The sequence below is a fragment of the Electrona antarctica genome (genome assembly GCF_951216825.1).
Source record: "Electrona antarctica genome assembly, chromosome: 3".
Classification (NCBI taxonomy): domain Eukaryota; kingdom Metazoa; phylum Chordata; class Actinopteri; order Myctophiformes; family Myctophidae; genus Electrona; species Electrona antarctica.
The window spans coordinates 22769650-22781641 of NC_136808.1; the positions used below are offsets into that span (position 1 = coordinate 22769650).

The 11992-nt window shown below is 41.7% G+C and overlaps 1 protein-coding gene across 1 annotated transcript; it reads right to left on the reverse strand.

The window, feature by feature from the left end:
* Nucleotides 1-789: 789 nt before the first annotated feature.
* Nucleotides 790-2055, reverse strand: LOC306919698 (beta-1,3-galactosyltransferase 1-like; the record flags this gene model as incomplete). The annotated part of the gene is made up of 1 exon (XM_079496252.1): nucleotides 790-2055. One exon carries the CDS (start codon nucleotides 2053-2055, stop codon nucleotides 790-792), a length of 1266 nt encoding a protein of 421 aa, XP_079352378.1.
* Nucleotides 2056-11992: the final 9937 nt, after the last annotated feature.

Here is an 11992-nt window from a genome sequence, read left to right on the forward strand (position 1 = left end):
GATGTCTTCTATCAATTGAAATGATGAGTAAGCATCTACGACAAAGGGCCATGAAAATATGACCTTTTTAAAAAAAAAATGCTCCAGGTAAGGGGTAAGTTGATCCAAGTCGAGGGGCAAGTCGAACCACATGATATTTTAATGTTAAAAGCTTAAACTTGAACAGATAATGTATTCACTTATCAATAATAATATAATAACAGTTTTCCTTTTGCAAATAGTCTTATTTATTTGTTTATTTATTATTTAAACAATATTAAGACAATAAAAAAAAGTTTGTTATTCAGAACCTTATATTTGCAATATTGTTAATACAATATTGCAAACTTCTCTTAAATGAGTATGTACATGACAATTAAAGGTCATTCAGTATAATTTGAGTAGCAAAGACTTAATAAAAAAATATGAATAGTGATTCCCATTGACTCAATTTACCCCCGGACATTGGCTCATCTTACCCATAGCCACCATTTTAGAAAACAATGACTAGAATAAGCTACTTCTGACAATTTAATTGCTAAATGATTCACATGGTTCTATCCATTGGCAAATCATCAACATGTATGATATTACATTTTAGACCTAGGTACATTTTGCTTTGTATAACAGTCATTTTACATGATGTGTCGAAATATTACTTTGACCGACAAAAATAATGTAAAATAATGTTTTCTACTTTCCCCATGTGCTTCCCAACTTCACAGCCAGGTGTAAATTATGGATGCTTAATACTAGATTTAAGGTCACATGGCAACACAGGTTTCTAGTTTTCTAGATAAAGGGGGTGGTTCAACTTAAACGTCCATGACAGTAAGGGCCTGGTCTTTTAAAGTCTTTCCAAATGTTTATATGATCCGTATTTTGATGAGTTGTGGTGGCTATTAGCCTGGAGTAAGCACAGCGACTATAAGTCGCAGGAAACACTTGAAATGAAGACCAATTTGGGGGTTCGGTGGGTACTATACCCAGGTACCTCATACACAAACCCAAGTATACATCCTCAATGTAAACAGCTTTGACGTGTCTTGATGCTTTCACAATCTTTCCAGGCAGGTCCAAGGACAAAACGTAGCCCAGTCCTAATGCATAATTGGGATACTGTGACTCTCGGAATATCTCAAAAGGTAGGTACCATTTAGAGTGGGGGTCTCTCAGAACTGCGGCCTTATGTGCCACAAGTCCTGTCATATATTCATCATTGGGAGCGTACAGCAACATGTCGACCAAGTTGTGCACGTTTAGAAACATGTCCGAGTCAATCTTCATGGCGTAGGAGGCCATGGAGCAGCGAGAGTCCAGCCACTCCAGCATCACCATGGTCTTGATGGTCAGGTTCTTGTAGCAGTCCAGAAAGTCACCCTGCAGCAGGTCCCTGTGCTCTCTGCTCTCCTCCAGCACTTGCCGCTGGGTTCGTTCTGCGTCTTCTCCCGTCGGCAGTCCCAACAAAAAGAACAGGCTCACTACTTTGCCCGACACGGGGCTCTCACTGCCCCACGTCCTACGGATGGCGTCACGGTCGTCTCTGTTGTGGGGAGCGACCGGGACGACCAGCACCACGAAAGGCTTCTGTTGTTCACATTTCTCTGGCTCGTCCACGGTGAAGTGGTAGCGATATGGGTACTCCACTAAGTACGGCCCTGGAGATACATAGGGAGGTGGTGTAGGCGGTGTTGTCTGTGGAGTGGACACTGTTGTAGTATGTACCACCGTTATGGTCGATGCTGTTGCCGTGGCATTCATCTCCTCAGGTCGCATGAAAAGAGAGGAGGAGTTGGACGTAACAATTTTCCCTTTTGTTGTTTTGGACTTAAATTTTGTGCCGACAGCGCTTGCCTTGATGTCGGGAGATGCTGTCGTCGGGAACAGGTCTTTGTATGGGATCCACCATGTTGTCGCGTTGTAACATATCCATTGTGGGCTCCAGTCTGCTGCCATTTCCATGACGTTCACGTTGTAGAAGAATAGAATTGCCGCCACGAGCAAAATGAAACAGAACCAGCGCTTGCACGGACAGCTGCAACTCCTGCCACTTTCTGCAGCCTTCCCTACCTCCATCTTAGTCTCGCTGAAAGGAAAGAGCACATTGGTCAATCTGTGGTCGCGTTGCTATTTTCTTTCAACAACAACAGTTGAACAATGAATAATTTTGAAGCAACACAAATGTTCTCTTATGCACAAAATCTATTCAAATTAATGGCTGTGACTGGCTGTGGCTTGTGACTGCAACTTGTTCCTGTTCCTGTTCCTGTTGTTTCTGTTCGCAGATGACTCAGCACTGCTGGTCTCGGACAAGAACAAACTGCAAGACCCCCAGCTCTGAACTCGGTAGAATCTGCACCTGGCTCGCTGATAACAAACTATCCTTACACCTGGGAAAAACTGAATCCATTCTCTTCGGATCAAATAGTAATCTCAGCAAGGCAGATGGCTTCTTGGTTAGAGTGGGTGACAATATTATCACACGAAAATATGAAATTACCTAACTAGGTTCCATCCTGGAGGCTAATCTTTCCGGTGATAAAATGGCCACCAACGTAATCAAAAAAGTCAATCAAAGAACAGGATCTCCTCACTGGTCAACAAAAACACCTTGAAGACCTTAACAGGAGCCCTCGTACAAGGTTTCTTTGACTATGCATGCACCTCTTGGTACCCCAGCACCTCAAAGGCCCTTAAAACAAGGCTCCAGACCTCCCAAAACAAACTGGTCAGGCTCCTACTTGGCCTCACCCCCCGAACCCACCTCCCCCTGCCCACTTTGACAGGCTGGAATGGCTTAGGGTTGACGACAGAGTACAGCATCTTGCAATGGGTCTGGTCCACAAGATTCGATACACCACCAAGATACCCATGTACCTGTCTAAATACTTCCTTAATGTTAACGAAGTCCACACCCACAACACCAGAGGGAGTGCAACCAACCATGTACAACCCAGATTCGGCACAAACAAGGGACTAAATTATTTTCGCTCCTATGCCACCAAAATGTGGAACGCCCTACCAACAGTCATTAAGACATGTGAATCCCTTGACTCCTTCAAAACCGCTCTCAAAGGGCACCTACGGATGGCTGCAATTCGAAACTGGCCCCCGTAAAATCTGAATTTATTGTATGCTGAAGTATAGGACAACGGCTACAGAGAGAATACATAGAATTGATCAATGGAAACGTTTTGTACCTCAGTTATTGAACACATGACTGAACTTCCTCGGCACCTAGCACCTAAAGTATAGGATGTGGGCAATGCAGCTTCCTTAAACTAAAAGGCCTTGCTGAACAGCCTTGAGTGTGCACACTGCTGTCTGTCATTGTCTCCACCAGGCCGAAGGGAGTATGTTTTGCACTCCGTCCGTCCGTCCGTCCGTCCGTGTGTCCGTCCGTCCGTCCGTCCTTCCGTCCGTCTGTGATCAGCTAATCTCTGGCACCGTTAACCCGGTCGATGCCAAATTTTGCACACACACTCCCTGGATGCCAACGATGAACCTCTGCCCCAAAATTTCCAGAACGGCCTGTTATAGCGCCACCAGGAGGCCGCTTTGTGCAAAACAAGTTTTTGGACAGTACACCTACAGATTTTGTCCAAACATCACGCAAATTGGTACACAGTCTCTCTAGAGCCATTCAACGAAACGGGTCTTTCAGATTTCTCAGACTCCATCCTGATTGGCTAAGATTGGCTTCCAAAGCAAGCAGGAGTGCTCAGTTTCAAACAAAATGCTGCAAATCATGAATACATCGTGTGATTTCCGTGAAATTGTGCACGCACATTCCCACTAGGCCGAGGAAGAAATGCCACATGAACATTTTCAACTCAGCCTCATGGTGGCGCTATAACTGGCAGAAAAGTGTTTTTACCTCTAACTGCACGGATCTGTGGATAACTTTGTATGCCAACTCCCTAGAGGCCAAGGAAAAACCTTTGCCTGGAATTTTTCACATCTGCTCTTTATAGCGCCACCAGGAGGCCGACATATTACTCCTTCAGATTGTATCCAAATTTCACGCAAATCGGTACACATGCTCTCCATAGTCATGTGATCAAGGCGGGTTTGTTTGATTTCTCATAATCCACCCTCATTGGCTACGATTGGCTTCTGAACTTTTCAGGAGTAGCCGTTTTGTACAAATCGCCACAACTACTCAACACAGCGTCCGATTGTGGTGAAACTGTGCATGCATATTCCCACTAGGCTTTGGAAGAAATGCCACTTGACAGTTTTCAAATCAGCCTCATGGTGGCGCTACAACAGGCCAAGCCACGTCACACAAACGTACGCATGTACGCATGTACGCATGTACGCACGCGCACACGCACGGGGGGAGACAAGACACCTGACATTATTGCATGGGGGGAGGAGGTGCTCCAGCCCCTCCAGCACCCCTACTTCCCTCAGCCATGATGTTGATCATCTGTTAGACGCCGACTGTAAGGTCATCCTTGTTCTTATCGGGTTGTTATTATTATGCGTCATCTTCTGGTCACGTCATATTTCCAACGTATTCCCTGTAATAAATTCCCTGTAATAAATGTATTTGTAGTAATAAACTTTGTCGCGTGATACTGCCTAGTGTGTCATCTTGTTTTTTTCTTTTTGACAGGTGCCTGTGTTTCCCACCATTGCCTTGGGGGGGTGGGGGTGGGTGTGTCTGGGCTCAAAAGCAATTACCCTCCCCACTCAAACAAAAAGTTAAGTCAAGTAAACTTCCAATCAGGAGTTACCTGAAGCCACTTCATAACCCTTTCTAAGTTATCTATCGAAGTTGAGAAACCTGCTAGCTGCATTGTGAAATACTTCAGAGATACGGATTAAAATGGTTGCACTTGGAGTCTCAGTGCAATCGGTCATCAGGCTTATATGTTCATTATTTGTGCAATATCAAAGTCAAAGTCGTACAATTTGTCACACACGTTACCGCAGTGAAATTTGTTCTTCGCATTTGACCCATCTCTTGGAGCGGTGAGCTGCAGCCGTGCCGTGCTCTGGAATCATTTGATTAGTAGATTTGACCCCCCAATCCAACCCTTGATGCTGAGTGCCAAGCAGGGAGGCATTGGGTCCCACTTTTACAGTCTTTGGTATGACCCGGCGGGGATCAAACCCCCAACCTCCCCATTACAGGGCAGGCACTCTAACCACAAGGCCACTGTCTGGTCATAAACTGCTAAACATTACAGCAACCAAATATAAAAATGTGAAGACAATACAAAAACTATATTTTTCTGTTTTTTCAAGTAGGGGAGAACGGGGTAAGATGAACCACTTTTTGCTTAAGTTGTCCTGGAAGCAAGGCAAAATGAGATGGCAGTAAAATCTAATGATCTACCCATATTTCAGGATGTCTTCTATCAATTGAAATGATGAGTAAGCATCTACGACAAAGGGCCATGAAAATATGACCTTTTTTAAAAAAAAATGCCCCAGGTAAGGGGTAAGTTGATCCAAGTCGAGGGGCAAGTCGAACCACATGATATTTTAATGTTAAAAGCTTAAACTTGAACAGATAATGTATTCACTTATCAATAATAATATAATAACAGTTTTCCTTTTGCAAATAGTCTTATTTATTTGTTTATTTATTATTTAAACAATATTAAGACAATTAAATAAAGTTTGTTATTCAGAACCTTATATTTGCAATATTGTTAATACAATATTGCAAACTTCGCTTAAATGAGTATGTACATGACAATTAAAGGTCATTCAGTATAATTTGAGTAGCAAAGACTTAATAAAAAAATATGAATAGTGATTCCCATTGACTCAATTTACCCCCGGACATTGGCTCATCTTACCCATAGCCACCATTTTAGAAAACAATGACTAGAATAAGCTACTTCAGACAATTTAATTGCTAAATGATTCACATGGTTCTATCCATTGGCAAATCATCAACATGTATGATATTACATTTTAGACCTAGGTACATTTTGCTTTGTATAACAGTCATTTTACATGATGTGTCGAAATATTACTTTGACCGACAAAAATAATGTAAAATAATGTTTTCTACTTTCCCCATGTGCTTCCCAACTTCACAGCCAGGTGTAAATTATGGATGCTTAATACTAGATTTAAGGTCACATGGCAACACAGGTTTCTAGTTTTCTAGATAAAGGGGTTGGTTCAACTTAAACGCTGGCTCATCTTACCCCGTTCTCCCCTACCATTGAATTGAGGATTCAAAATGTACTTAAAGTCCTAAAGTTTTCTAATGTGTGAAATGTATACAAATTTTTTGAACATAGCAGATCTACAAGCTCACAATGCGTCGCATCGCTACGCATTGTGAGCTTGTAGATCGTCTATTTTCAAATTGCCAAAATGGGCTGGAGTGGTTAATTTATGTTTTGTAATAATAATCTAAATGTAAAAAAGTAACTAGTAACTAACGTTTTCAAATGAATGTAGTGGAGTAAAAGTACAATATTTAACTCTGAGATGTAGTGGGAGTAGAAGTAAAAGTACAGGACATTGGAAATACTCCAGTAAAGTAAAAAATACCTAAAAACTGTACTTAAGTACAGTACAGTAAATGTACTTAGTTACTTTCCACCACTGCACTGCAGGTGCATTGGTGGAACATTTTGCTCAAAATGTATTTCTTCATCCCTATCATCTTTATATACGCCCGGCTGAAACATTGTCTATAATTGAATTAAATCCTTAAATGTTCATTTAAAATGTATGTCTGTAAAGTAGTCCTTAATGTATGTCTTTGTTCTATAATGCTGACATGCTAAATCCTTCATGCAAATTATTCATGACAAAATAATAAGTCATTCACCCCATTATACAGTGGTGTACAATGCAGTACATAACGGACTGAACAGACACAAATCTCAAATGTAACTGGAGAGCAACAAGTCCAACTTGTTTGAGATACTTCATCAAACTATAACCTCGCAATCTCCCACACGTACTTAAAATAACACATTTTGTGTTTAAGTGGTATATAAAGAAGTGGCATACATACCTTCGTCTACTGTTAGTTGAATGCCTCGTGCTCCTCCTATATGTGCCAGTACAGTAACGGACTGCATACACTATGTTGTCCTACTGGTATAGCCAGTTTTTCATCCTCACTTCAGTCCTCTGTGTAGCCACAATATTGTTGACACACTATTGTTGACACACCCCGCGTTGGCAGGGATGCTGGTAAGTAAGTAGCTGAGAGTGTGATATAGCCATTGATAAGGCATCACTTCAAGTTCAACCTGACCTTTAACTAGACCCATTCAGTGTGTCTATCCTGTTAAAACAGCACAAAGGTATAGAAAAAGATGTTACAAAACAGGCTGTTCATTCCTTTTCATATGCCTTGCAAGTCTCACACCACCAGCAGACTGTCTGGTGGCTCAATGTAGAATCACAACACTAGTAGGCTGTGTTGAAACCACGATGCTCTAGCTAGAAGTACTTCCTACGTTGTGTTGCCATAGAATTGTCTCTCTAGAGTTCCCCAGGATATGTAAATCATTAGAGGCAACCATGGAGCTCACAGGTTCGTACCTGCTCTAAAAACCCCGCCTCTATTTGTTTCAGCAAATGACACAGGTGTTCAAGTTTCACATGTTCAAGTCCATGTTGTGTAAGGTTGTAATATAATCCCATGACATGAAGGAAGCAAAAAAGTGGGGAAAAAATGAATGCCTATTATTGTTATGTCTGCTGTGGTTTTCAGTACTTATTATGGTTTTAGTATTCTGTATTGCATGTTTTGTTATATGTTAATATGTTCATCTGAAATAGATACATTACTAACGAAACAAAATTCAACTTAATTAGTTAATTATTGAATGAATGAGTTGTTGTTAGTCATGGACAGTGTTTACTAGACTATATGTATCAAAGGCACAATAAAACAGCCCGTAACATAGTGCTGGCAATGAAGTGCTTGAACTCTGAGCTTAGCCTGGCTAATAAGCCAGACTAATATCACACAACACCGCTGGCAGGCAATTTTTTTTTGCCAACGGCTGATTCGGTCTGGTTTATTAACCAGGCTACTCTGAGCTGTCCTTGACAGCGTAGACAAAAGATAATTATTAAAAATAAATATCAAGATGAAAATGTGTGAGTCAATGATGAAAGTATACATAATCATTCAAATACAAATATGGGATGAAAAGAAAGTGGACCGTTGCCATGATTCAGAGAAATGTGTTTCTGACTAATAAAGGATAGTCGTGTGTGTGTGTGTGTGTGTTTGTGGGCGTGCGAGTATGTGTGAAAGAGACGAGCGAGAGACAGTCAGTGTGTAGGTGCACCAAGGGCCCTTTACAGATAATTTCCTGATTGTCTCCACCAGGCTGAAGGCATGGGGAGAGAGTATGTTTTGCACTCCGTCCGTCCGTCCGTGTGTGTGTGTGTGTGTGTATGTGCGTGTGTGTGTGTCCGTCCGTCCGTCCGTCCGTCCGTCCGTCCGTCCGTCCGTCCGTCCTTCCTTCCTTCCTTCCTTCCGTCCGTCCGTTTCCAGCTAATCTCCGGCACCGTTAGCCCGATCCATGCCAAACTTTGCACACATACTCCCTGGATGCCAACGATGAACCATTTCCCATCTTCCATCCTGATTGGCTAAGATTGGCTTCCAAAGCTTACATGATTGGTCCGTTTCGAACAAAATGCCACAAATCACAAACACAGTGTTCAATTTCCGTGAAATTATACACGCACATTTCCACTAGGCCGAGGACGACATGCCACTTATTTTTTTCCAAATCAGCCTCACGGTGGCGCTATAACAGGGCAATTCCTGTTTTACCTATAACTGCATCGATCTGTATGCATGCAACTGTGCACTCTCTAAAGGCCATGAAAAAACATTTTCCCTGCATCCCTCCACATCTGCCGGTTATAGCGCCACCATGAGGCCGATTTCTGCAAAACACATTATTATTTGTTAGTCGCACAGATTTCATCCAAATCTCACGCAAATCGGTACACATGATCTCTGTAGTCATGTGATCAAGAGTGGCCCGTTTTGTACAAAATGCTGCACATGTCCTGCTCATCCAGAATTCTATCCTCTACAAAATGAAGAAAATTGTTGCAAAAAACAAATAAACAAAAAAACATGTTTATATACATTTTGCCAAACATCACACACACTCCTATCCTCCTGGTGGAGACCTGTGCCCAGAAGGGCACTTTTTCTAGTTTTCTATTGACATCCTGAGGTCATTTAAACTCATGTCTTTGGTTTTAAAATTGTGTCTTTCATTTAGTTTGAGCTTGAGTCAATTAGTTGCCCACACACACCTTTGGAATTTGAACCTTAGATTGTGAGCGCAAACAGAACGCCTTTCTTCCTCTTATGAGTTTCTGTTTTCTCTGCCAAGAACTGTGGAAGATAAGATGGATTCTGAGACACAAGCTATAGTTTCCAAATATTAGCCGTGTCCTTAACACGTCGTTAAAAAGTACCTGTTCTGGACCCTGGGGTCGATAGCCATATTGGCTATCGGCTATTTAAAATAGTAGATCCACAAGCTTGTAAACAGCTATTTTGAAATACATTTTGAAGATTTTGGAAAATTAGGAATATTTTTGTTGAGATTTTAACAACACTAATCTTGTATGGGTTCCCCTTGCACAAAATATTTTCAGAAATCTGTTCTCTGCATTGGACCCATCTCTTGGAGCGGTGAGCCACAGCCGTGCCACGCTCGGGAATCATTTGATTAGTTGATCTGCAGCCTATCTCCCCATTGTTTGACTATTTTCATCATAGCAAGTGTTCTTCCATGTCCTTCCCAGTGATCATGCCCAGATCACAGCCCATCCTGTTCACCTGTCGTTTCTTGATTAGCTGATCTCTCTCTTCTGTTGTCTTCCAAGGTATCTTCAAATATTACTTTGAACTTATTATAAAAATGGATTACTGGAACTGATTAGTGTTTCTGCTGCTACTTTGTTCTGGTGTTCTGGTTGGTGCTCTGATGATTTGGTAAACGCCTTACCGTGGGTGGACTGTTCTTTGGCAGCCCTGTAACGTGGGAACACTTTTGGGCCCTTTCCATTGTATTTTTTTGTCAGGTTTCAGGTCTCGGGCCCCATTTCTGCATAGAAACCCCTATTCTGCCACTGCATCCACTTTGGGACATACAAATAAACTTGACCTTGTCCTTGATATGATACGACAGGGCTGTAGAACCACTGCTATTAAGTCACAGCATGCTCACCTTGATTGTGTAAATATCTGTGAAGTATGTGAGGGTTTGATCCATGTTTCACGAAGAAATGTGTGATTCTTCTATGGGCATATACTGTATGCACTTTTCAGTTTGTGTTGAAGACATGTTACATGACTGTTGAAAACATGTTCTGACTCCCCTGTAATTACTCAGGCATGTCATGTATTTCACTTCACACAGCAAGCAATGGCTACTTTATGACAATGAGGAATATCTTTTTGCATTTTACATTTATGAGAAAACAGCTTTGGTGTTTTAGTTTGAAAATGGTGTTTTAGTTATTCACCTTCCCATGCAATTTGGAAAATGGAGATTCAAATATTACTGATCGAGCGGAGTTACCTCTTAGCTCTATATTTTATGTTTTTTGTATCGTTTTTGAGGGGCGCTAGCCCCACAGGTTTAATGTTTGTTTTTAGTTCAATGTTGCCATTGACAATAAAGATAATTTAAGGTTTGTTTAGTCACCAACACAAACATTAAATGCCATTAACAATAAAGAGAGTTTAATGTTTGTTTTGTTTGCGTTTGTTCCCCTCACTTCACACAGCTGTGATTTTTTCTTAAATGACTGCCATACTTCATTATACTAGAGTCAAACAAAAATGACAGATCTACAATCTCTGGTGTGTCCAGTGGTTCCCACACCAGTGGTTCCCACACTATTTCATGTCAAGGACCCCCACATTATGCCAGAGACCCCCATAAGAGAAGATTTTTACGCAGTGATTCTCAACCCGTTTAATTTCAAGGACCCCACCCGTTTGACATGCATTAGGCTACGGACCTCCATTTAATGGCATTTCCATCTCTGAGACCTCAATTTATATTGTAAAATCAATGTTAATTTAACTCTGAGAGTAAATGGAACCAAATGGACCCATTAGGGTCGATTTGGTTCCATTTGTACACTCTCAGAGTTACAGACCCATAAGGGTCATTTAGCTGGGGACCCCCCTGGAACTCCCCCAAGGACCCCTGGGGGTCCCCGGACCCCACTTTGGGAACCACTGCTATAGACGATATCAAGGACCTTGCACACAGCAGACCACACAGCCAAGTCAACTTGATCAATTTATTGACAAACCAGCTGGATTGGAAGTGACGGTTCATATATTGTACAAATGACATTTTTAGTAATTAACACTTAATGATTTAAATAATTTTAAATATGTTTATGCATCACTGTCCACACGTAAATCATTGTAGTTTGTTACTTTGTTCATTAGCAGAGTTCAACCTAGCGGTGTAGGCCCCGTTTTTAAAGACCTCCATGCAAGTTGTGTGAAGTCCACAAGATGGTCACATATTTCGGCAGGTCACCAATTTCACTGTAACACTGCCATGCTGGAGTGGTCGAGTGTGAGTGAGTGAGTGGCTGAGATTTTGGGGATTGGAATTTGGCTCTAGACTGTAACAGTACCTCAAGTTCCTGTTTTGTTGTTTTCTTAAAAGTTTATTTTGTTTCTTATTGTTTTTGTATGGTCGCCGGCTAGCACTGTTTAGTTCACTTTTCGAGGTAAACAAATATGCCCAAGATGTATTTGTGGACTTGTCTGCTTCACGGAGCCTCCGGCCATCGGCCAGCTTTATCACAGCCTGCTCAGCACACTGCCCTAGCTCAGTTGTAGGAAAATGCAAATCATTTTTAAACCAATAACAAAAACATGTGCTTATGGCAAGCAGTAACTTTCAACCAGTGGTCCGGGGACCACCAGTGGTCCTTGAGGGGGTTCCAGGTGGTCCCCAGCTAAATGATGGAGAGTTAGTAACTAAATGGCCCCTTATTGGATCTT